The 27,366-nt window shown below is 33.2% G+C and overlaps 1 protein-coding gene across 13 annotated transcripts in view; it reads right to left on the bottom strand.

The window, feature by feature from the left end:
• The window catches only part of Tsga10 (testis specific 10), a 101,228-nt gene that overhangs the window by 32,069 nt on the left and 41,793 nt on the right, over window positions 1–27,366 (bottom strand). For 11 of the 13 annotated variants that reach the window (XM_015499691.2, XM_048810282.1, XM_048810288.1 and 8 more), the window contains 5 exons: window positions 13,234–13,349; window positions 10,708–10,862; window positions 6,072–6,127; window positions 5,051–5,219; window positions 2,406–2,516 (listed from right to left, as the gene is read on the bottom strand). In XM_015499691.2, coding sequence (XP_015355177.1) covers window positions 2,406–2,516; window positions 5,051–5,219; window positions 6,072–6,127; window positions 10,708–10,862; window positions 13,234–13,349 — 607 coding nt within the window. Of the gene's footprint in view, window positions 1–2,405; window positions 2,517–5,050; window positions 5,220–6,071; window positions 6,128–10,707; window positions 10,863–13,233; window positions 13,373–27,366 lie in introns of all 13 variants that reach the window. The other 2 variants (XM_048810280.1, XM_048810291.1) reach the window with 2 other exon arrangements.

Here is a 27,366-nt window from a genome sequence, read left to right as displayed (position 1 = left end):
CTGAATTCTTATATATCTTAAGTGTGGACTTCTGTAATTCTCTTGGTTTAGAACATTTCCTGTCTGACTCCTGCCTTTCATTCATAACCCCAGCCTTAACTTTCTTGATCATGGACTATAATTCACTTTTGCCTGCTATTCTAGTAATTTGCCCTTAATTGCTCAAAAGTAAAATATCAAAGCTTTGCCAAGGAATGTTATTCATAAATTATGCTTCCACATATAAATTGAACATATACTATAGAACCATTTCTTTTAAAATCTTCAAAATTCTATCATGAGTAGATTAATTGAAGTAGGACCTTTTTCCCCAGAGGAAAAAATTCAGCTCCACAAATAATACAATATTCTGAATAATCATAATTAGGCTATTTTAAAAAACAAATCTTGGGCTGGGGTTGTAGCTCAGCAGTAGAGCTCTCGCTTAGCACTTGCGGGGCCCTGGGTTGGATCCTTAGCACAACATAAAAATAAATAAATAAAATAAAGGTATTGTGTCCAACTACAACTAAAAAAATAAATCTTTTAAAAAAATACATTCTAAAAAAAATCTTACTATTACAGTTTGACTAACCCATTCTTAAAAAATCAGTTATAATTCAATAATTAATAAAAAGTTCCTAGATATCTTTCTCTTCTGTTAATAAATACCACATTTCTCTATAAAAAAAATCCTGGGCTAAATAAAATAACCAAATTGCAATAAGTAATAGTTTTTAAGTTTTTTTTCCATCTACACTATCCAATCTTTTATTCAGCAAGTATTCACTGAATGTTTATTTTGTGTCATACATTGGATGCTGAAATAAGTAGTCATCCTTTCCATGAGGAAACTTTTAGTAAATTCCAAATCAAATCATCATCAAGCAGCTATTTCCCCTTCTCTCACATAAAATACACTGTAATCTCTCCCATCTCTAAAAAACAAATCTCCAGTGTCAGCCTTGTCTCTTTATCCTTACTTTATAAGCTTTTCATATCAGATTTATGTTCTCATTATTAAGTTTGCTTGATTGTAAGAAACTTGTTGAAATTCAGTTAATATTGCCATCTTGTGGCCTCACATGAAAGATCTTTGCCAAGTCTGTTAAAATAGTTCTGTACAGCAAACTACTTCATAGGCTTTCAAGATTTAGATATTCTGCTAGGTGTGATGATGCATGCTTGTAATCTCAGCTACTCAGGAGGCTGAGGCAGGAGGATTCAAGTTCAAGGCCAGCCTAGGAAACTTAGTGAGACCCTGCCTCAAAATAAAAATTAAAAAGAGCCGGCAGTGTAGCTCAGTGGTAAAGCACCCCTGGGTTCAATCCCCAGGACCAAAAAGAAAAAAGATTCAGATATTCCAAATGTGTCAGTAGGAACCTGTTGTATGTTTTCCATGATCATACTAAAGATGATAGCTGAGTAAGGAATATGTGCTTTGGAAGAACCTGGTACAATAAAACATACATAAACTGAGTTTACCTACATCAACCTTTTCCCTCTTTAACTTTGTGTGTACTTAATTGTCTAAGTCATTCTCTTAACAATGCCACGTAATTTCATGTAGTTAGATGGGGCTGTGCTGTCACTACAAAAATATCTAGTATTTCTCAAAGACAGGAACCATTTTTTAATATTAAACTTAGTTTTATGACCAGGTAATATGCAAAAAAGGAGTCTGTACAATGTTTCTTCTGCCTTCCAACCACCCTCACAAGAGCTGTGTGGGGCCTAAGATAGGCAATTTTATAGAAGAAGCAAAACTGCTCTTCGGAACTCTCCATTCCCCCTTTCTAAGGTGCCTTTCCCATCCAGTACCCAAGGCAAGCTCTGGCCATCCACAGGGCTCCTTGAAACATTCTACCTGCCTCAGCTGATATTTTTTGTAGTTGCTGGATTATACTAAAGATGATAGCTGAGTATGGAGTATGTGCTTTGGAAAAACCTGGTACATGTACCTCGTCAAACAGTTGCTAACATGAGAGAAATGCAAAGGGCAGTTAGTCTTCTGTCCTCTGGTCCTAAGAAACAAATGACTCCATCACAAGATGATCCATTCTGTTCTGCTACATAATCAGGTAGAGCCACTTCCGTCAGAGGCTTGAAACAGAAACCTCCACTGTTTTCAAATAGAAGTGAGGCCAAGTTAATTCTGGCCTTTTGCCCTTCATCCAGTTAGGAAGATTCTGTTTAGTCTAGAATGTTTGTTTTTACTTAGCAAACTAATAGGCATATATTCTGGAGCCACCTTTCTGGACATTGGCAACTTTTAAAATCTATAATTAACTCACCATTGTCAAAACTAAAATAAGCTATGTGATAAAGAGTTCATTCACCTGTTCTGTTAAGTACAACTGATTACTAAGTTCACTCTTGTGAAAACTCTTAAAAATCATGAGCAAAGGAAAAAAATCTATACGTACTTCAGACTTCAATATATTCTTTAGCTTGTTAACCTCCAAATTAGTATCTTGGACCTTCTGTTTTATGTCATTAAGTTCATTATGTGTATCATTCAATTTTTTGGACAGTGCCTATGGAAAAAAAGATAGCGAGATTAGAATACAACAAATAAAAAATTCCTACGTGTAAAAAACATCAAAAATGAAAATTTAAAAGTTTGCAACAAGTAGGTATATAAAAAGTTAATATACTTAATGTGTAAAACTCATATAAAAACCAAAGAAACACAAAAGCCCAGGAGCATATGGGCAAAGGATATAAATAGACAATTCACAAACAGAAAGCACAAGTAGATAATGTTTAACAAAATTAAACTTTACTAATAATCAAAGATTTTCTAATTTAAAAAGTAGTATTTTGCCTACCTAGTTAGAAAAGTTTGAAATTTCAATTATGAACCGTACTATTACTCCAAGCATAAATTTGCATATGTAATCATATGAATCACTATATGATGATATCAAGAGACATTTGAGGGCTGGGGATGTGGCTCAAGCGGTAGCACGCTCGCCTGGCATGCGTGCGGCCCGGGTTCGATCCTCAGCACCACATACAAACAGAGATGTTGTGTCCGCCAATAACTAAAAAATATTTTAAAAATTCTCTCTCTCTTAAAAAAAAAGAGACATTTGAAAATGCTCATAAAAAGTAGTCTCATAAGATTTGATTCAATTTGATAAAATCTAATAAAATTTCATATTTATTCACATTTGGTGAATGTTGCTATAAATAGTAGTATATCTGCACAGTGGTATAATAACACAGTAGAATATTATGCATCTATGAGAAATGTCTGGAGTAATTTTAATAATAGAGGAAGATGTTATGTATATTAAGTGAAAAAAATCAGGTTACATCCTGACTTATTAAAAAAAATATCAAATGATAAAATGTGTTAAGGTCTCAATTTTCCAAATGTTCTACGATATTGGTTCTTAACCTGCAGTCCATAGACGGATCCCTATTCTACCCAAACAAAGAAAAAAAATGTACTCTGGAACATATGTAAATTATTACCAATTTTCTCCTAATGATAAAAATGCTTATAAAGTTTTAACAAGACAGGGAAATGCTTCTATTACAGTAAGCTAATAATAGCTACAATTTATTGAGTAATATGCTGGACATTATGGTAAGTACTTTCCAGGTATATTCTCACTTAATATCCATCTTTAAGGATTATGAAATTAGATATAGAAAAGTTATGAAATTAGATATATGATTGTACAACCTGGCAGTGAGATTCAACCCCAAGTGAGTCCTAAAATACTTGGCTCTAGTGCTCCTCAGGTAGGTTTTTTTTTTTTTTTAAAAAAGGATGACACAAAGTGGTGTGGTTTTAAATCTCAGCTACATTAAATATATATATATATATGAACAATATAAAAATGTTTAATTTTGAACTAATTTTCACTAAAAGCCAGTAAAAAAATATGTCAAATGTTTATAGTGACTAACCATGGGTAGTAAAGATAGGAGTTTTTAAAAACATTTTTATAAGAAAAAAAGAATTTTCTAATGAGTTTCTATTTCTTATTTAAAAAAATATAACTAAATTTCTAGTTTCTCATAAATAAAAATTATATACATCTTTAGCTTTAGCTTACTTGCTCTAGGATACACAGAGTACACAAAGGTAGACCTTGTAGATTCACATCTTTTGGTTTGTACTGCTATTTATTCACTTATAAAAATAATTTTATTTTTCCAAGCTTTAGATTTACAGAAATATTATGAAATAGTTTATACAGCCCCATATACCTAACACCCATGTTCTTCTATTATTAGCATTTTACACTAGTACTTTTGTTACAGTTAATGAGCCAATATTGATAATACTAACTGAAGTCCATATTTTATGCAAATTTCCTTCATTTTTACATAATATCCTTTTTTTGTTCTAGGATCTCATTATTCATTAACTTTCAAATAATGTCGCAGATAATTTCTTACAATTGACAAAGTGTTGCATCTTTATTGCTGTTTATATGAATTATAATTATTTGGTAGCTAAAGAATACAAGTGCTTCTGAAGCAAACTAAATACACTAACAGTGGTAACAGGGAATTTTAGGGGGAAAGAAACTTTCCAAATAATGGAAACTTTAATGTTCAAGTTAAAATAATACTAATGGAAATAAGAACTGTGGGTTGAACTGAATTATAAAAGAAAAGACTAATTATAAAAGGAATTTTCCTAAAGACTTACAGTGCTAAGGAGGACCAAAACATGTGGTATAGTCCATGGTCTCACATTTAAACAGAGTAATATGCAGTGCATTAAATAAATCTTTTTCTTTAAAGTTTCTGATGGCTTTTATTCTCATTTGTTGGTTTATTCAAATATACATTCTTCATTAAGGAAGTACTTTCTAAAGTTTAATACAAATCTATTATGTCCCTATTCCTTTTGTTTAATATTTAACACTTCATATCTGAGAATTTCACTTAAAAATTACATGGCATATTCTGTTTATAAATTTTTTAAAAAGGCTATTTCCAATAGCTGAGCTTTTCTGCAAAATGAAACAAGGGATGTGCCTCAGAAGAAATAAATATATGTGTATTTTTTCCTTAGGGGAAAAGATTCTAGGAACAAATATACCTGGTTTTCTTGTTTGGCTTTGTTAAATTGTTCTTGGAGATTGTCACTCTCATGAGCCAAGATATCTCTTTCCCTAGCAATTTGAGCCAGCTCGTCATTTGTTTCATCCAATTGCCGACGCATTCTGGAAATATCTTGTTCACACATAATTAGGGCTTCGGTAGACTGTCTATTCCACAAATCAAACAGCATGTAAGAAGAGACATTTTACTGAAATGGACTGATACATTCTCACAAGACAGAAGATGGACAGTTAGCATGAAAACATTTGAAGAGGTTTTAAATGTTTAAATTTACAAGAATACTGCAAAAAAAAAGTGCATTGGAGTTTAACTATGTTGTCATCATTTCACTATGGAAAAGGTACTAAATATACATAATAGTTAATGATCTGTTAAATATTTGAAAACTTATGACACTCAAGAATAGGAAAGCCTTCATTCTTTCTCTGTTATGGCTTAGCCTCCTTGGTGAATTATTTCCTCTGCCCTCTTAAAAATTAATGTTTTCCAGGTCTCAAATCTTAGCATCCTGATTCTTCTCACTCTAGTCCTTCTCTCCAAGAAATCCCATTTTAATCTTCCCAACCACATCTGTACTCCAGAACCAGCCCCCTGTTCACACTGTTCCCCAAACCCTATGGCCCAGTTTCCCATCACCTATTCTTCTTGCTTAAAATTCTTCAATGGTTTCTTATTGCCCAAAGGATAAAATTAAGAATCAATTGTCTTCAACACAGGTCTCTTCCAGTCTGTTCTCCTTCCTTTCACTTCTCCTCTTAGACTTCGGATTACAACAATGCCCACCTACTTGTAATTCAAGAGGCTTTACAACATGACTTGTGGCTTTTTGCTTTCTTTCCTATCTGAATGTCTTTCCCCTTATTTTACTTGGTAAACATCATCCCTTCTTTTACTTCCTCAGGTAGAGTTAGGCCTCTTTCCAACATTTGGGAGTTATCACCTTATGCTTAACATTGTCTTTGTACACTAAGTGCTCACATTTTTGGTGAATGATTTACCTTGATGCCTGTTCCATCTCAGCAATGATATTCTTCATGCCTGAAATGGTCTTTTCCTTGAAAGATAATATAAGTATCAAATTAAAATTATCTTAAATTGTTATTTCTACCAAAACTGAAAATCTCCCCTTTTGATTTCTATTTGGTTTTGAATATTTATGTTCTATTCTCTTGTACACTTTAAAGCCTAGTATATCAGTGTGAATAACTTCACTAAGCAAAACAGATTATGTTCATTGAGGTAAAAGCTACACTTTAGTATATTAATAGGAGCTCATATATCAAGTACTTTTAAGATTTGTGCAATCGCCTAACAAGACAAGACACCCATAAATGCCCTGTTTTTAGAGGCAAACCAATGATGTCACATTGGTTTGTTTTATATTGAATGGGACTGATTGACCTCTTTACATTCTTTGTTATAAAAGCCACAGGCATGAATCATGTATAACTAAATTTAGTTCTTCATAACTTTGACGGAGTACATTGTTTCCATTACTCAGCAATATCATCTAACAAAACTACTACAATGAAATTACTGACAAAAGTACATTTTTAATATGTAGGTGTGAGATCATAAGGAGGCCCAAACCAAAGATATAACAAAAAGCACCATTTACATTCTCCCCTTTTCTTAAAGGTGTGGTGAAGGAATAGAATTGTGGAGTCAGTTAAGGCTGAAAAGGGTTGTAACATCTTAATGCCTTCAGTACCATTCCCATGTCTCCTTTTACAACTCTCATTGATCCTGAGCTAATCTAACTATAAACAGACACTTACAGCTAATATTAGCCTTAAAGAAAAGCAGGAAAATTATTCTTTCAATAATAATGCCTAGCACGTTGCTTTGGATTTTAAAATCCTTAGCAACCAAGAAAAAAGATGAGAAACCAAACCTATATCTCCCAACCACTTCTGTTCTTGTCTCTAAAGAGTAAGTTTCTTGTGTGTGCACTATCTTCTTTTATTCATGTGCCCCTTGCCAGGGTATTTTTAGCTTCAGTTTCCCTTCCTGCATTCTAATAGAATGGTGAAGAGTCTACATCTGGCAGAAATGAAGTATGGAGTATGGTCAAAATACCCATTAACAAAAACAATTAAATCCCTTTAAGAAGAAAAAAACACAAGAGGGAAATAAATCAAACACAAAATATTGTCTACATGGCATGGAATATTTATATTTTTTAAAATAAAATTTAATACATTTAAAAATATATACTGAAAACCTAATTGAACTTCTAGTGCTTTTGAAAGTCATTACTTCATGATCCTCCTTCTTCAGCCTCCTGAGCAGCTGGGATTTGGGGAAAAAATAAAATAAAATCTTTAAGTTTGAAATATTCTGACAAGCCTAAAAGGGAATTTCCTTTATCACTAAATGTTCACCTTAAAAGTAAGATGATCCAGGAACACTATAAAGTATTTAGGACAACAGAATTACTGAATAGAATTTTAAAAATGCATCCTCTTACTCTGTGGTTTTCTCTTAGTGATTTTAATACCCTAATACCACCATTCCTCAAAACTACCAACATTAGCAATCTACTATTCCTTAAACAACCTCAATGTATTCCTTGAACATCCAACCAGGAAGAAAGATTCTTATTAACTGTTAAAATTATGTCTGGACAGAATGCCATAAGTATAATTAGAAAAAAAGAAAAACTAAAACTTCATATAAATATTCTGGCTTTTATTACTCAAAAATCTGAGGTTGCTATTGAGTTAGTTCTCTAACATTAGTTGGTAGTAAGTACTAGAAAATCTCTTAAAACTATGATTACCCAAAATTTTTCACTGTATTCACTATAAGGTAGACTTTTCCAAATTAACTTATTTCTGTAATCTCCATATAACACTATAGAACAGTCCTATTTCGCTAGAACAGTCCTATTTCACTGAATGACATTTATTAGTTCAGTTCTGAAATGTCATTATATGGAACATTCTCATTTAACTCTCTAACACTGCCTTTTTTTTCACATTTTTTTTTAAATTTTTTATTGTTGGCTGTTCAAAACATTACATAATTCTTGATATATCATATTTCACACTTTGATTCAAGTGGGTTATGAGCTCCCATTTTTACCCCAAATACAGATTGCAGAATCACATCAGTTACACATCCATTGATTTACATATTGCCATACTAGTGTCTGTTGTGTTCTGTCTAACACTGTCTTTAAAAATTATTTTCCATTTAGAGGATGAATATGCTTACTTTTATAAAATTTTATATAAAGTTCTTAATTTTGAAATGGACTTGCCACTCAGAATTCTTGTGAAGATAACATCAGTACAGTCAGAAAAATAAAAGATTAGATATGACTTAGAGAAATAAGATTCTGAAAAATGTTAGTTTCTGAACGTTAGTGTTTTAAAAAGTCATGCTTAACTATTCAAAAAAATGTTTTGAATATAAGGAGAAGCAAAATTCCACTTAAAATCATAAAAATTCAAAAATAATGATCAAGACTTCCCATCCAATAAACCTGTATTTACTATCTCATGTCTTTTGAAGACTTAATTTACACTCATGATCCCCAATCTATTAACATCAATTTTCTCTCCAAGCCTAAAAATCCAAGAGCCTATGCATATTTCATCTACATTTCTCAAAGACAATTTAAACTCAGCATGTGAATAATCTTCCTCACCTACATCTGCCCTGTTTTCTGTGTTTCCTACTTAATTCATAGGAACTATTCATGGCAGAAACCACATCTTATTAATTTTACTTCCTCAATAGATCTAATTCTCACTGATACTGCAACTATCCTCATACAGGTCTCACCCCTGTTCTTTTAACTAGTGTCCCTGTCACTACTCTCATTTTCTCATAATATATCTTTTTATGGATTTATATTGCCAGAATAATGCTCTAAAATAAAGATGCAAGCTAGCATGGTGGCACATGCCTATAATCCCAGAGACTCAGGAGGCAGAGGCAGGAGGGTTGAAATTTTGAGGCCAGTCTCAGCAACTTAATGAGGTCCTGTCTCAACATTTAAAAAAATAAAAAGGTTGGGGATGCAGCTTAGTGGAAGAGTGCCCCTGGGTTCAATAACCAGTACTGGAAGCAACAACAATATTAAAGAATGAAACTCTAACATTTCATATACATTATAATGACCTGCTCAGCATCACATGCATTTTTGAGATTTGTTGTTTTTCTATTCCATCTCATCTTTTGCCCTTCCATACCCATCTATACCTATCTCTGACCATATCAGGAAGACTCATGTCACTCTCTCTTGAAAGCCACTGAGCTTTGAAGTAAGCTGCTCTACCTGTCTGTATCACTGTCCTAGTCCCCTAAATATTTTTCTGGCTAATTTCTAGTTATTTTTCAGGGAAGCCCAGGCACTGTTACTTCCTGGAAGACTCCCTAGATCTTCCTCCTCCCCTAACCCAATTCTCAGGCTGTCTAAGATGTATTTCTGTCAAACTCCAATAAAACATTTTTCTTGTGTCATTATGGCATTTAACAAAGTCAATCATAATAATATATTTATCTCTCTGTGTATTAGGCTCCACTACAGGCTCATTAACCCTCAGTTTTAACATAATATGTCAATAAATGTTTGAAGAATGGGTAAAGGGATGGATGAATTTTCATGAATCCATTTCCTTGGAATGTGGGAAGACCTTATTCTACTGATGCTGTTATTGCTTAAGACATGTGGAAAACAGATTAGGAACTGGCTTCACAATTTATGAGCTAAAACCAATAGTGCCTTCAAACATGACCTTTTTTGTTTAACAACAAGAGCAAAATATATGCAATATTCACCATTAAAAGAGAATAAAATCATGGCACTTGCAGGTAAATGGATGGAGTTGGAGAATATAATGCTAAGTTAGCCAATCCCAAAAAACCAAATGCTGAATGTTTTCTCTGATTTAAGACTGCTGATTCATAATGTGATTGGTGGGGTGGGGGCATGGGAGGGTTAGATGAACTCTAGATAGGACAAAGGGGAGAGGGGAAGGGAAGGAACACGGGGTTAGGAAAGACGGTGGAATGAGATGGACATCGTTACCCTAAGTACATGTATGAAGACATGAATGTTATGACTCTACTTTGTAAACAACCAGAGATATGAAAACTTGTGCTCTATATGAGTAATATGAATTGTAATGCATTCTGCTTTCATATATAACAAATTAAAATAAAATTTTAAAAAACATATGGGATGAATTATCATCCAGCTTTATGCACCAGCACCATATGATCTATTCTCAAAGGCTGAGGATGATATAAAAAGGTACTCCTAGTTCATACCACAAGGGCAGTTTAATGGAGCAAACATATTGCCTCCTAGACTACCTGAAAATGGTTTTAAGAAGAAATCAGATTCACTACCTTATTTTGATATTTGAGTTAGTTATTGTCAGTGAACAATAGTCACTAATTCATAATAGAAAAAATCAATTTAAAATGTTACCTAGTAAATTTGCTCATGTATTTCCTAAGACTATCTTAAATATTTCAAAGTCAGATTTTAAATTTTAGCTCTCTAGAAAAAAACTTTGAGGAAAATCCTATTACTTTATTCAGATTCAAGCAAACTACAGTTTAATATTTAAATATTTCATTTAAACATTCCTTGTCTACCCAGTTCTCAGAACATACTTTCATGGCCAAACTCTCTCCAAGGGATGCAATATTCTCAGATTTTTTATCCAAACATGCTTGCAGGCATTCCTTTTCTTTAGCCAGATCATTGAGGGTTGCACCAAGAATGCTGATTTCTTCTCGCTGTGCAATACTCTGCCTTGTAAAATTATCTAAATATGTAATCATAAAGGTGTTGGTTTAATCAAGACAAATCTTTTTCCAGTTCAAACAGATTGAAATACTTTTCAAAGTTCCTCTATATTATATTCCATGATTAAAAATAAGAGTACAATATTCCAAATAAAAATGTTTCTTTTTATTAGTGATTATAAAATACAATCCATCAAGAAATTCTAAACGGCTCATAAACATAAAAACATAATACCTTTGAATTAGAATAGTGAAGGAAAGCTGGGTGGTGGGAAAGAGAGGGTGGATGAATGCAATAGGTGTAATATCAAAATAACCTGTAGTTTCTGCCACCCTTAATGTCACCTCCTTTCCCTCCACAGACTAGAATGACTGCTGCATATAAAATTGGTAGGTAATAAGTATTAATAAACTATTCAACTAAGTCATTATTAGAGTCAAATATCTTGCAATATTCTTATTTTTTTCTGATTTTTCTAATATTCCAAGGGAACATGTCATCCAAGAAAGTATAATTCTATTTGTGAGAACTGGCGGGGCAATGGCAATGTTGACTGGCTAAAGGATTGCTATAGAACAAAGGCTTTGAAACTGTGGTTTTTCAACCAGTACCATCAGCATCATCTGTGAAGTGAAAACTCTCACGTCCGCACCCAAGACCACTGAATCAGAAATCCTGGGAGTAGGCACAGCAAATTATGTTTTAACAAGCACACTTCTCCCCATGTCCCACAGTGATTCTAATGCACAATAAAAGGGCTGGGAACCACTGGTCTAGAGAAGAGGTCCTAGGGTTTCAGAATTGCCTAGGGAAATTGGTTAAGATACAAGAGTTCTGGTCCTTGCTACTTTAGGGAGTCTGGCTCTAGTGATCTTTATCTACTGGGTTATTAGGATATACACCAAAATTTGAAAACCACAGGTCTAGAGCTCTACAAGAAGATCTCTGCTAGACCAGACCTCTAGATACTGCCCGTCAAGTTAAACCCTACCAAGGATCACTTGGGTTCAGTGTCAAGGAAGGTACTGTCATATGTCACATAGTATTTGAAAATGCATCATGTCTTTTTTTTTTTTTTGCAGGCAGTGCTTCCTTTAAGGCAACCCACATGTTTTGGGTGTTCTGATATCTGAGTTCATTACCACTTCCAATCAATCAATCAATTTCTTAAAAAGCTCTTATATCTGTTAGCTTGAAAAAAATCCTCAACTTCACATCCATGCAATCTACCACCTTATTTTTCTGCTATCTTTCAATAGTCAAACTTCTTGAGAGACTTTTCTAATCTTTTCCATCTGTACTTCACTTCCCATTTCTAAACCCACACCCAAGACTATTTAAACTTTAAAACTCCAATGTGACAAATCCTATAAACACATTTTTATCCTCATCTTGTTTCATTACTTAAAAGTACCTGACAAGTGATCATACCCTCCCTTTTAAAAATCCTTGGTTCTCTTGCCTTTCAAAATAACACTCACTTCTGGGTTTTCTTCCTACTTCTTTTGCTTCTTCTTATTCTGTCCTGGATCATCATCTCCTCTTTCTCTATATTCTTCCTATGTGATCTTATGGTTTTAAAATATAATTTATAGGTTGACGTATCCCAAATATATATTGTTAGCTTAGATTTGTCTTCTGAGATACAAACTCATATATCCAACTTCTTACTTTACATCTTTACTTGGACTCAAAACATCAAAAAATGAGTTTTCCTTCAACATTCCCTTTTATATTCCTCTTTTAATATTTCTTGTTTCAATTAACAGAAATTCTACCTAATTGTTCATGCCAGACATTTATTCAACTACATAATAGCAAATGTTAAAATTTTTTCCTCAGATTAAAAATAGGCTCTTTTAAAGCCCTGAAAAAATTCTGCTGTATATTTCTAAAAAGATTAAGTTATGACCATACTTTTGTACAGATCACTGGTAAAAAAACACATAGATTTTATAAATGTTATTTTCATTATAAACCCAAGTGATATCCTAGACATAGCCAAACATATGTATACTTTCCACCAAAAGTTTTATGTCTATAGATATGTATATATTTATATACACACATGCATACACTATTTCATTACAACAGTTGTGAGCAAGCTGCATCATATTGAAACGGTAAATTTAAAATTTATCATCATAAATTTTAAAAATGTAACTATTTTGTCTAGCTATTTCTTCACTGACAATTTTAAGTCATAACTAAATATGATCCTAAATCTAAGTAAAAATAATCTTACTATCAAATAAAAATAAATTTTCATTTTGATTCATAAACTTTTAGATTAAGGATCCATTTCCAAGTTTATCTATTTTATAACTAGACAGAACACATTTTTCTATGAGACTTAAGAAAAAAATACAAGTAACGAAAAAAAAACTCACCAATTTTTTCATCCAAGAACATAATTTTCTCCTGAGTAAGCTGTAGTTCATATTTTTTCTTAGCAAGATGTCGCTGAGTATCAGAAAGATCTTTTTCTGTGTTTTCATATAAAAGTCTGCAAATATTTTAATAATAAAACTAATTCTGAAATTTTTAAGTTTTGTCAACTTTTAGTGTATTTAAATATAAAAAAAATTAAGAATGCCTTTTTTTTTTTTTTTTTTTGGTATCAAGGATTGAACCCAGGGGTGTTTAACCACCAAGCCACATCCCCAGCCCTTTTTACTTTTTTATTTTGAGGTAGGGTCTTACGGAGTTGCTTAGGGCCTCACTAAATTGCTGAGGTTGGCTTTGAACTCATGATCCTTCCTGCCTCAGCCTCCTGAGCTACAGGGATTACAGGCATGTGCCATCGTGCCCTGCTAATATATTTTTTTTAAAAAAATCACATGATAAGAAGTATGGAAAATAAAGGATAAAAAAGGGATCATCAATCCACCACTCAAATGTAAGCTATTATGATTTTGTTGATATTAACTAATATTTGGTACATTTTTGGTACCATACTATTAATTCAAAATTGAACTCTGATTTTTTTTAACCAAAACTTTCTCTTTAATAAATTTTTAAGTTTTGTAATAAAGCCCTCCAAATCAGTATTTTCTGACTGAAAAATATTATGTGAGTAATAGTCAATTACGTTTAAGCAAACATGACCACTTATTTACTTAACTGCACCTCTATTACCAAACATAGCTTCATTCCAGGTTCTCAGTTTTATAACTAAATTTCATTCATTTTACAAGCATTTACTAAGTGGCTGGTTTGGACCAAGCAATAGGTGCTGACTAATCTTTGGTGAACTAAGTAGGAAATGGCCCTGCCCTCGTGCAGTTCATAGTCAACATTTAAGTAAAAGGCTTTTTAACTTTTGTAAATATAGAAGACTAGATAATCTTAAAGTCCTTTCACCACAAAATACTCAGAGATATTGAATACAAGAAGTATCCTTTAAATGTATAGCAAAACTTCAAAGAATTTGTAAATAATATAATAAAACTTATACTAGTTATAGCCAGGGTTTGTCTGTCTCAGTAGCCTACAGTCTGGTGTTTTAATTCAGAAACAGAACATGAGGGCACAGAGATGTCTGCAACACAAAGAATAAACTAAGAAATCTCACATAAAGCCACTGAGGATTCAATCATTAGTGGGAAAGTCAGACCTGAGACCTTGCCAATTGTTGCTAGGCATTGGGAAATAATAACAAGGAATTTCCCCTGGGGATTCCTTTTTTTTTTTTTTTTTAATTGGTTCTTTTTAGTTATACATAATAGAATTCATTTTGATATAATTGTACAAATATGGAATATAAGCTATTCTAGCTAGAACCCCATTCTTCTTAAACCCAAGATAAGATCTCAAAATAGAATTTGTTTCTAGGTTGGTCATATAAACCCGAGACACTCAGCAAAACCTCTCTGAGACATGCACAGAATTTAAAGCCCAGAAAAAGTCCTACTAAAAATGGATACAAAATTCAAAATTACCAATTCTTACTGTATTAAGAAACCATACAACCTATTGGTGAATGAAAGTAACCAAATTATATTGTGTGCATGCATAAGGATGTAAAAATGAATCCCCTAAGTATAATTGTGATACACTAATAAAAAACATATTTAAAAAAAAATACAACCTTAGTAAGAGTCCAAAAACACAAACTAAATTAGATCCCCAAGAACTACAGAATATAGCACTACCAAATAGAAACTTAAAAGCAAACATGTTTAAATACAAAGACATAAAAATAGAATAAAAAGAAAAAACAGATTTGAAAATAACCAGAAAGCTTCATGAAATTATACTAATATCATTACAATTTTAAAAATAATACAACTCAATGGACACGTTAAAGACAGACAAAGCTGAAAAGACAATTAAGGACCTGGGAAATCTTCCCATCTCATAACCGTTTGGATTTTTGCTTTTTTTTTTTTTTTTTTTTTAACCCTCTAAAATGAGTAATTTCCTCTAATCTGTTTTTTACCCCTCTCTGGGAGCTACATGCCCAGCTTCTGGACTTCTCTGTATTTTTGTAACTTTCTTTAAACTATGAAATTATTTTAAAGCATTAAAACAAACTAACAAATTCCCAGACCCAGGCCACACAAATAAACCAATTAAATACAAATCTTTGGCAGGGGAATCAAAAAAAAAGTGTGTTTTTTTTGGTTTTGTTTTTGTTTTTGCCTAAGTTCCTCATCTGATTCCACTCTGCAGTCTGAGTTGCTAAGAAAAGCCTCCTGGTACTGCTTTACCTATAGGAACAAAAGGTGAGAAACTGACAAAGGAGGTATATGTGAGGCAAAAGATGACAGTAGTTTTACGGTGTCAGGGCCTCTTCATCCACCATACACAGATAAAACATTCCAGTATACATTATGGCCATTTTAAGCTGTTATACTACATTACAAACAAATATTCCCCCAAATAACCATAAGATCTCTGTCAAACACTGGGAACCACCTAATAAGAAAGAAGAAAATGGAAAACTACATGCATAATCATAAATTATCAAATCCAGATCAATAAATCACTAATCATAAACCAGGCATTCAAGAAAAACAAACCTTAAAAATTATGCTGATAGTTTGTATTGCAGAATCTTGCAATGTCATAAAACAGATTTTTAAGAATTGTCCAGAATATATTTAGAAATGGCTTTTACCAAAGCCTAAAGGGACTCTAGTGTAAATTACCTAATATGCAGTTTTAAGCCCTATTTGGGGCTTAAAAACCAACTCTTTCCTGTAATCTCAGTGGCACAGGAGGCTGAGACAGGAATCACAAGTTCAAAGCCAGCCTTACCAAGTTAACAAGGCCCTAAGCAATTTAGAAACACCGTGTCTCAAGGGGCTGGGGTTGTGGCTCAGTGGTAGAGCGTTCACCTAGGATGTGCAAGGCACTGGGTTCGATCGTCAGCATCACATAAAAATAAATAAATTAAATAAAGGTATTGTGTCTAACTACAACTAAAAAAAAAAAAAAAAAAAACCCTGTCTCAAAATAAAAAAGGGGTGGGACATAGGATGTGCCTCAGTGGTTAAGTGCCCCTGGTTTCAATCCCTGGTACATAAAAAAACAATTCCTATGTGCAGTCTAGGTAGCTGATATCCAAAACCAGGTTCTTTAGATCTCAGAGATATGTGCACACCCATGTTTACTGCAGCACTATACAAAATAGCCAAGAGGTGGAAACAAGCCAACAATGGGTGAATGCATAAAGAGAATGTGGTATACACGGTAGACAATTATTCAGCCTTTACAAGAAAGGAAATTCTGTGTTATGCTGTCTAACATGGATGAACTCTGAAGTTATTATGCTAAATGAAATAAGCCAGTCACAGAAATGGAAATAATGCATGATTCTACTTATATGAGGTACCTAAAATAGTCAAACTCCTAAGAACAGAAAGTAGATGTGATACTGCAATCTGTATACGGGGTAAAAATGGGAGTTCATAACCCACTTGAATCAAATGTATGAAATATGATATGTCAAGAACTATGTAATGTTTTGAACAACCAATTAAAAAAAAAAAGAACAGAAAGTAGAATGGCAGATTTCCAGGGGGAAGGGGAAATGGGGAATTGGTTAATGGAAAAAGAATTTCAGTTTTCAACATAAAAAAGTTATATTTATTGTAAAACAACATGCTTACAGTTAGTATTATTGTATTATATGCTTAAGATAACTAAGATGCTAAGGTTTTATGTGGTTTTGGCAATAAAAGCAGACAAACAAGAAAATCAGAATTCTGCCATAGATGTTCATTTTATTCCTTTGTTGAAAGCAACTATGATCCTTGGTCTAGTTTAAGGTGATTTCTCTCTTAAGTAAATCTTTCAAAAATTGAAAACCTAACTTTGATAAATCAATTAATAAGGTACACCACTGGACATGGGTAAAAGTCAGTGTAATATTTTACAGGTGCTAGGGAAAAACCATCAAAGGACTAGCAATCTCCTTATTCCTTATATAAATATATCTTACACCTCACAGAACTTTATATCTGCACCATGGGACTCCTCTGATTTCTCTGTATGATCTTACTCTCCAAGTGATTTGCTATTTAGTTCATAAATTATTCTTTTCATTAGTCTCAGATGTAAACATTTTCACCCAGCCGTAAGGGAACTTCATTCAAAGCCACTCAAATTGATGCTTTTACAGAAACTCATTTCTAGCCCAGTGGAATCTCCCAAGAAATTCAAACCAGTGAAATAGAGAATTCTATAGATAACATTGATAAACCAAGCTATAAGATGTGGTAATGGCTTTTTATAGTTTCCAGTCATCACTTAGTTATTTTTCAGATATTACAACCAATAGTTTACTAGCAGAAACTGAAATTGATGGTGTACTACCTGAGAATAATGCTAAGATTTTGAATTTATGATGAGAAACCTTCACCTATTATAAACTTCAACACATACAATGGCATGCTTCTTTAAAAAATGTGACATAATCAGAACCAAATAATAGATTTTTAAAGCAATTTGGAAAGTAGCCTGTCAAGTAATTTTTGTGGTCAGAAACCAGATCATTATGTTCCTCAGTCTGATACTGAGACATGACACACAGTTGCCCTCTGGTGTCCTAGAGTACTAGAATAGATTTTTATACACACACACTGTGGGTTGAACCCAATGGATCTACATCCCTACATCCCCGTCCCTTTTTACTTTTTATTTTGATACAGGGTCTCACTAAGTTGTTGAACCTGGCCTTGAACTTGCAATCCTCCTGCCTCCGCCTCTGACATTGCTAGGATTACAAGCATGCGCCATCACACCTGGTGTAGAATAGATTTTGGATTTGAAATCTGTTTAGCCTCAAATTTCAACATGAAAAAGTTATGGAGATTCATTGCAAAACAACATGCTTACAGTTAGTATTATTGTATTATATGCTTAAAATAACTAAGATGCTAAGGTTTTATGTGGTTTTGGCAATACAAGCAAACAAACAAGAAAATCAGAATTCTGCCATAGATGTTCATTTTATTCCTCATTCCCCAAAATCAAACTGAACCAGTCACAGAGTCACTGGACATAGAGACTAATTTTCTTCTTATAGATCTCTCTATCATTTGTTCAACTATATGGGAAATTCTAGTATCTTGAACCTAAGGATGTTAGATGCAAAGGTGCAGATAAGACATTTTAAAAACTATCTCTGGGAGGAATTCTGAAAAACACTCCAACTTTTAAGTATTGGCTTATCTGTAACAACATAACTACTTAGAAAGCAAGGCTCATTGGAACAGAATAGAAACACTGAAAATGAGTCTTGCTTTGAAACACTAGAGTTTGTTCTTTACCAGCAGAGAAAATCAAACAAGTTACTCAACAGTTAATATACTACAGTAACCAAAATCTGAACTGTATTATTTAATTAAAACCTATTAATTAAATTTATGTGTATAGAAATCATGTAAAGGGAGGACTGTCTGTATGTAATATGCACACATAGGCAAAATTAATCAATGGTAATAAGTGCAAAGTGATAGGGAGAAGGGAAACTGAATGGAAAAGGAAGTAGGGAATTATCTGGAGGGAAGGAAATGTTCTCTTTTCTATCTTTCATATATTTTTTAAAGTTGTGGCTACACAGCCATAATATATGTGTCTAAACTCATGAAATTGACTTTTTATTGTACCTTAATTATCTAAATCTAAAAATATATAATAGTGTCCCCCCAAAAAAGGTAAAAGTGGGGCAAAATTTTAAAAGAAATTCTGAAGATTATTCTTCTGACAGAAAAAAAAATGATAAAAGGAATGTAGGGCAATGAAAAGAAAAAATGGGCAGATACATACGCCAATCTACACAAGACCCAACTAAGCAAACAACTAGTGTGTCTTATTAAGTGTATATATACCACATACAGACAAAGATGTGTCCGCCAAATATTAAAAGTAAATATTAAAAAAATTAAAAAAAAAAAAAAAACAATTAAGTATATATATATATAAACACACATACATATAAAAATATATATATATATATTTACACTCATATACTATTAAAATATTGAACCACAATGGCACATAAGTTGAGAAGGAGCTTCTAAATGGAGATCCTGTTCTAAGGTCCTTGTGATTTCTCAGATAAACATTAAAAGAATAAAGAATCAAAAATCAATCCAAGAGAAGGCAGGAAATGAGAAAAAAATGATCATATGTAGAACAATAAAAAGCCCAATGACATGCTAGCTTTAAACTAAAAGGTATAAATTATAAAATGATCCAGTTGCAATATAAAGATAGATTTAAAGACGTAATCATGTTTATGAAAGATAGCTAAAACAAAGATGTGGAAAGGTTAATAGTAAAAGAATAGTAAACATTTTTCATGAAAATGAATACCAAAAAAAATCTGGCATAGCTACTTAAATATCAGACAAGAGGTAAGAAACATGATTAGAGATAAAGAAGATCACTTAGTAATATAAAATTTCTAAGTTTATATGTTCCTAAGGACATACCTCAAATATATAAGGAAAAAACTGACAGCTCTACAAGGAAAGTATATTCACAATCAAAATGGAAAAATTCAACATACTAGAAATTAAAATAGACATGAAAATGATATAAAATTTACTGCAGAATATTTGAATAACATAATTACAAACTTGACTTAATAGGTAAATAAAAAACATACCTAAATCGCCAGGCACAGTGACATATACCTGTAATCCCAGCAGCTTGGGAGGCTGAGGCAGGAGAATTATAAGTTCAAAGCCAGCCTCAGCAACTTAGAGAGGCCCTAAGCAACCTAGTGAGACCCTGTCTCAAAATAAAACATAAAACATGCTGAGGATGTGGTTCAGTGGTTAAGCACTCCTGGGTTCAATCCCCAGTACCAAAAAATAAAATAAAAATAAAAATACACAGCTAATTATCAGAAACTAACCGTAAAATAGAAATTAATAAATGTTAGAAATATAAAACTTAACAGTATGCTCTGCAAAGTAATTAAGTAATAAATCAATCACAAAAAGATAACTGAAAATTCATTGTGATTTTGGGTTGAGATTGTGGCTTAGTGGTAGAGCACTCACATAGCATGGGCAGGACCCAGGTTCGATTCTCAGTACCACATTTAAAAAAAAAAAAAAAAGGCATTGTGTTGTGTCCATCTACAAAAAAGATATTTTAAAAAAATTCATTGTGATTTTGAACATTTAAAAAATTATGCTTATGCCAGGTGCTATCATCCAATTCAGGAGGCTGAGACAGGAGGATCACAAGTTCGAGGCCTGCATCAGCAATTTAGAAAAGCCCTAAGAAATTTAGCAAGACCCTGCCTCAAAAATAAAAAGGCTGTGGATATGGCTCAATTGTGAAGCACACCTGGGTTAAATCTCTGAGACCAAGAAAAAAAATGATGCTTTTAAACAACCAATGGATCAAATGGGAAATAATATTAGAAAAAAAAAACTTTATGAAGAAAATAGTACATATCATAGTTTGTGTAGAATACATCTAAAGCATTTTGAGGAAAATTCATGGCCTTAAATATTTCTATTAGGAAAAAAGGGCCCAAAAGATAATAAGGTAAACATTCATCTGAAGAAACTGGGGGTAAGGGGGGGCCAGCAGAAGAAAGAAAATAATGAGTTAGTGAAATAATAAAGAAACAACAGAAAAGATCATAACCAAAGCAAAAAGCTGATACACTGAAAAGACTGATATCCACCAAATCCAGAACAGAAAAATAGGAAATCATTCCAGATTCTGTGGACAGTAAAAATGTTCATAGGCTATTATAAAGAACATTATGAGGAACATTGTTTTAAAAATTAGACAGAATGTATAAATACCTAAAAAATATACTGACTGGAAAAGGAAGAAAAGTTTAATTGCTTCTTTTTTAAAAAATATTTATTTTTTAGCTGTAGTTGGATACAATACCTTTATTTTATTTATTTATTTGTGTGCTGAGGATCAAACCCAGGGCTTGCACGTGCTACGAGAGCGCTATACTGCTGAGCCACAACCCCAGCCCTTAATTCCTTCTTTATCTATTAAATAAATGAAATAAAAACTTTCCCTTATAGAAAGGTTGAGACTCCAGTGGCTTTACTGGTAGGTTCTACAACTCCAATTTTACCCAAAATCTTCCAAGCAATGAAAGAATATAAAATGATTTTTATCTAGTGATGAAACTCATTGCCAATCAAAATCTTACTTAGGCCCAACTGTAGCCATGGAGGAGTCAGACACAAAGAGAGAAATATCTCCAGGGTGGGAAGGGAACGGATTGCCATGACGGATAACAACTCGAGGACTAGCACCAGCTCCTCATCTTCATCTTTCTAACAGCAAACCAAGTCAGAAACAAACATCTCCAAGAAAGAGTCAATTCAGCATGAGAAAAACTCCAAATTCCCTTCCAACAGCACCAAGAGGGCTTAGAAGGAACTGGCAGAGATCACTTTAGATAGTCTACCTAAGAGTTGTGCTGTCCCAAAGGAAATAACATCTATGAAGGAGATCACCATTCCAGGGCCCCAGGATCCATGTATGAGGGTGGTATACTCCTTCCTGATGTCACTTTATACCAGAGTATTCCTTCAAGTCTCCAAGGGCTACATTTTATATAATAGCCCACCTCTCTAATATTTAATCTGGGGTCAAGAAGTTATTTGCCTGAACATATTAAGACACAACTGGAGTCTAACACTAATCATTTCTAAAGTCCTCCTTTTCATCTGCTCCTTTCTTACAAACTATAATCTTACTCAGAATATGATAGAATAGCCAGTCAGTGGACCAAGAGATATGCTACACATATTGGATTTTCACATTATCTGTCACAAAAGAAAGTTGCTTATGATTTTGAAGGGGTAGGGAAGAATGGGAATTGGTAAAGAATAGGTATCTCTATAACAGATACTACTTATTTAGTCTTATTCCCTAAAATTTTATATTTTTATAATTTATCTTTCCATAGTAGACAGAATTTTGCAGAAAAGAACACACTGAGACATTTAGGTTGAGTTGCTTGTATTCTACAAGTTTAAAAAGCTTAATTTTGTACAGGTTAAACACATGGCCATTTATGTGAAGTCCTCTAAGAATACATACTTTTTGTTCTTGGAAGGGAACACTGATATTTCACAGTTTTTAAAGTAGTCATCTTGTACATATAAAATGGACAAGTTGGCCATAAGATAATATTTTACTTTATATGCCAATCGACTTTGTTGTGAAATGATTAAAGGTGTCAGGACTGTGAAACCCCTTATGGAAATATCTTCAGCGGTTAACGGTAAAGTGTGGAACAGGAGTTGCTCAGTGGGCTGGTTTTATGTTGTGCATTACTTAATTCTGTATTTGTTACTATGATAATAAAACAGTACTTTAAAAAAGTATTAATAGGATTTTTCTGTTTTTATTTTTTCTTGTAGGGGATGGGCTCTGACCAACCTACTCTGAAGTTTATATAGAAATTAGAAATGCAAAGAGCCAATAATAGCAAAATGAAATGGGAAAGGCTTATAAATCTGACTATGTAAATAAATTTTGTTAGTCAACAGATAGTTTTAAGAGAACAAAACAGGGCTAGGGCTGTAGCTCAGTGGCAGAGCACTTACCTAGAATATATGAGGCACTGGGTTTGATCCTCAGCACCATATTAAAAAAATAAATAAATAAAATAAAAGCATGCTGTCCATCTACAACAATTTTAAAAAAATTAGAGAGAGAGAGAGAGAGAGAGAGAGAGAGAGAGAGAGAATGCGCAAAACAAACAAACCAAAGAGTGAGAGAAGTTACAAATAATCAACAAAGGACTGGCACCTGGAATACATACAAAGAATTGTAGAACATAAAGAACAGCTTCTACACCTGCTGTAAGTTTTAAAAAGGCAACCAAATAGATAAATGGGGAAAGAATATAAACAAGCATTTTACAAAACAATATGTAAGATAGTTGTATGAAAAGGCACTCAACCTTATTAATAATCACAAAGTATAAAACAAAATCTCTTGGGATGCACAAGTTGTAAAATTATAAAGTAAGCAGAAAATAATTACAAAAGTCAAAATGATGATTTTTTTTCAAGAAGCTGAATTGCTATGATTAAATAAAGAAGCACACATAAGAAACTTCTAAAGTGGCTGTACTGTTCCATTTCTTGAACTGGGGAGCAGTTAAGCAGATGTCCATATTATAATTCATTCAGGTGTCCAACTGTCTTCTTCATTTTTGTGCTTTGTTTTGTTTTTGCAAAATACTACTTATGAAAGCAATATACTAAATCACCAAGGATAACAAATTTATTTATCTATGGTACTGGAGACTGAAGTGAGACTTAAGTGTTAAGTCTACAGGCCACATTTCGCCTCTCCTTACCAACAGAGTTCCTTGATAATCATAGTGAAAGAAGATGCAGACACTCACTGAGGAATTCTCAGAGAAGCCCCAAATCAAGAGGAGACACCACAAGAAGAAAATGAGGACCCTATAATAGGAACCAAGTTACAGTAAGACAGGAGAAAGTTCTGATATTCAGTAAATAGAGTGATTATAGGTAATGATAATGTGTCACTTATACCAAGAAAGCCACAAGAAGTGATTTTGAATGCTTTTATAACAAAGAAATAATAAAGGTTTGAATAGATAGAAATGTTTACTCTGATTTGAATGTGACACAATTTACAGTACTGAAACATCATGTAGTAAATATGTACATAAATATGTACAATTTTTATGAGTCAATTTAAAACTTAAAAAAAATTCAACAAATTTAAATGTGGTGTGTGTATATATATATATATATATATATATACACACACAATAGAATATTGTATATATATATATACAATAGAATATTTTTCAGCCTTGAAGAAGAATGAAATTATGGCATTTGCAGGTAAATCAATGGAGCTGGAGAATATCGTGTTAAGTGAAATAAGTCAAACCCAAAAAGCCAAAGGGTGAATGTTTTCTCTGATAAGGGAATGCTGATCCATATTGGGGGCAGCGGGGTGGGAAGGAAAAAGTAGGGAAGAATGGAGTAACTTTAGATTGGGCAGAGGGGAGTGGGAGGAGGGGAGTGGGAGGAGGAGAGGGGAAGTGTGGGGGTGGGAATGATGGTGGAATGAGATAGACATAATTACCCTATATACATGTATGATTACATGACCGGTGTGACTCTGTTCTGTGTACAGCCAGAGGAATGAGAAGTTCCATTTGTGTACAATATGTCAAAATGCATTCTACTGTCATGTATAACTAATTAGAACAAGTTTTTAAAAATAAAAAAAATTCAACAAACTTAAACAAAAATCAAGACAAAAGAGGAATCTGAAACTTCTGGTACCTATAGCTAAAAGCAAATATTGAATACAACCCAACTCCTAGCCAAGTTAACAGGAACATTCACACAAAAGGCCTCTATGTCAGTTGCTAAAGTTTAATAACACATATTCTTCAGCTTTCAACAACAACAAAAAAATTACAAGGCACAACAAAAGGCAAGAAAAATTAAAATGAAGGATCAGAACCAAACACAGATGTTGGAATTCTGAGATAGAAAATGTAAAATAATCATGACAAATGGTTTAGGTAACTAATGGGAAAGTAAGCAACATACAAATGGTCAATGCAAGCAGAGAGGCAGAGTCTGAAAATCAAAAGGAAATTCTAGGAACAAAAAAATATTGAATGTGACACATCCATTTTTCTATGAGAAATGAAGAATGCCATTGATGGGTTCATCAGTACATGGAATACAGCCAAGAAAAAGAATCACTGAGCTTGAGGAAAGTTCAACAGAAAACTGCTTAAACTAAAATGCAAAGTGGTGCTGTGGTTGTGGCTCAGTGGTAGAGCACCTGCCTAGCATGTGTGAGGCACTGGGTTCAATTCTCAGCACCACATATAAATAAATAAAATAAAGGTCCATCAACAACTAAAAAATAAAAATTTTTAAAAATTAAAAAATAAATTGCAATGAGAAAAAAAATGAAAACTAGGATGGAGCATCTAAGAACTATAGATACACTTCAAACAAAAAAGGATAAAAAGAATAAAATTGAGCATAAGAAATATTTGAAGTAAAAAATGCCCTGGAACTTTCAAAATTAAATACATAATATCTACATGCAGATAATTACAAAACATTAACAAAAGACTCAAAAATGATCAAAGAGTATTTCATGTCACTGATTTAAACATACAATATTAAGATGTCAATCATTCCCCAATTGATTTATAGATTCAACACAATTTCAATTTAAATCCCAACTAGCTATTCTATAGTTGGTACAAAATAATTCTAACCTTAAATGGAAACATAAAGACTCAAAATAGACAATACAGTATTGAAGAAGGCAAAGTGTGAAGGCTCACATTACTTGTTTCAGGGCATAATACAAAGCTATAGGAATCTAGACAGCATGGTTCAGCAAGAGAACAGACACAGATCAATGAAGCAGAATAGAGAGCTGAGAAATATATTCAAATGATTTTTGACAAAGAAGTAAAGGACAATTCAGTGGAGAAAGAATAATTTTTCAATAAATGGTGCTAGAACAATTTTAGGATGTCCATAGTAAATTAAATGAACCAAACACAGACGTTTTTCACAAAAAATAACTAAAAATGAATCACTGACATTTAAGTGTAAAATGCAAAACTATGTTAACATAAAAATTATGTGTTTATAAATACAACAAAAAAGCACAATCCATGAAAAAGTTGATAGCTTAACTTTAATAAAATGAAGGATTTTTGCTCTCAAAAAATGAAGTTAAAAGAATAAAAAGACAATGCATAGACTAGGAGGAGATATTTGCAAACCATATAGCTTTTGGTGGCTCGCACGGGGAGCGACTGAGGGTAAGTGAACTGCTCGCCCCTGAGGGCAGGGCAAGAGGATGGGTAGCCATTTTAAGATTCTTCTTTTGTTATTTTGTTTCACTTTTGTTTTAAGTTGCCTGTCCCTGGAGATGTGTAAGATGGAAGAAAAACCGCTCACATCTGAGGAACAGATAGGGAGAAAGGACGGATGGACATTTCAGGAGGCTATTATAATGATTTTGTGTTGTTCCAATTTTGTTTCACTCTGTTTCAGTTTTGTTAGGCGTTATCTTGTTGGGTTGTATTATAGTAGAAATACGGGATCAGAAATTAGTAAAAAACAAACTGAAAGAGTGTTAAGTAAATTGTTAGAGGAAGGAGGCATCTCAGTAAAATCAAGAACAATCAGGGCATACGTTGATACAATACAAAAATGTAGCCCATGGCTTTTTAAGGAGGAGTTGTTAAATATATCACAATGGAACCATCATGGTGAAGATTTAAAAAGAATAGAAAAGAAAAGCCCAGGGACTCTGCCAGTTGGCACATTGCCATTGTGGACGTTCATATCTTGTTTGCTTAGTCCAAAGCCTTCAGTTCAGACAATGGTAGAGGAAGAAGAAGACATAATGATTCAAGTAAAAGAGAAGGTCTCTCAAGTTAGTCAGACAGAGGAAAAGATTCAAGTAAAAGAGAAGGCCTCTCAAGCTAGTCAGACAGAGAAAGAAAGTGTAAAACAGAAAAAGCCATCAGGGGGAAAGTTACAACAGGAGACTGCTACTAACACCTTTCTATCACCAGAGGACGTAAGTGTCCAACTAACAAGGCCACCTCCATATGCTGGGAGGTCCCCAACCCCCGCAGTTGATAGTTGGGATCCTGAGACAAGATCTCAAATATTAACATGCCCTGTATTTGAGGCAGGAGGGCAGCGATTTTACCAAGTTTTAAATTTCAAAACAGTGAAGCAGCTAAAAGAGGCTGTAACAACCTATGGTCCTCAAGCACCCTTCACTGTAAGCATGGTCGAATCCATTAACAACTTGAACATGACGCCAGCAGATTGGGCTAATATGTGTAAAGCTGTGCTAAATGGAGGACAATACCTGTTATGGAAGGTTGCCAATGAGGAATTTTGCAAGGAGACGGCTAGGCGAAATGCAGCAGCTGGTTATCCTCAGAGAAATCTAGATATGTTGTTAGGAAAGGGACCTTATGAGGATCAGCAGCAACAAATTGCATATGATCCTGG

This window comes from Marmota marmota, unplaced genomic scaffold, assembly GCF_001458135.2.
Source record: "Marmota marmota marmota unplaced genomic scaffold, marMar, whole genome shotgun sequence".
Taxonomy (NCBI): Eukaryota; Metazoa; Chordata; class Mammalia; order Rodentia; family Sciuridae; genus Marmota; species Marmota marmota.
The sequence above is the reverse complement of the archived record's forward strand: the minus strand, read 5'-3'. Positions and strand labels throughout refer to the sequence as shown.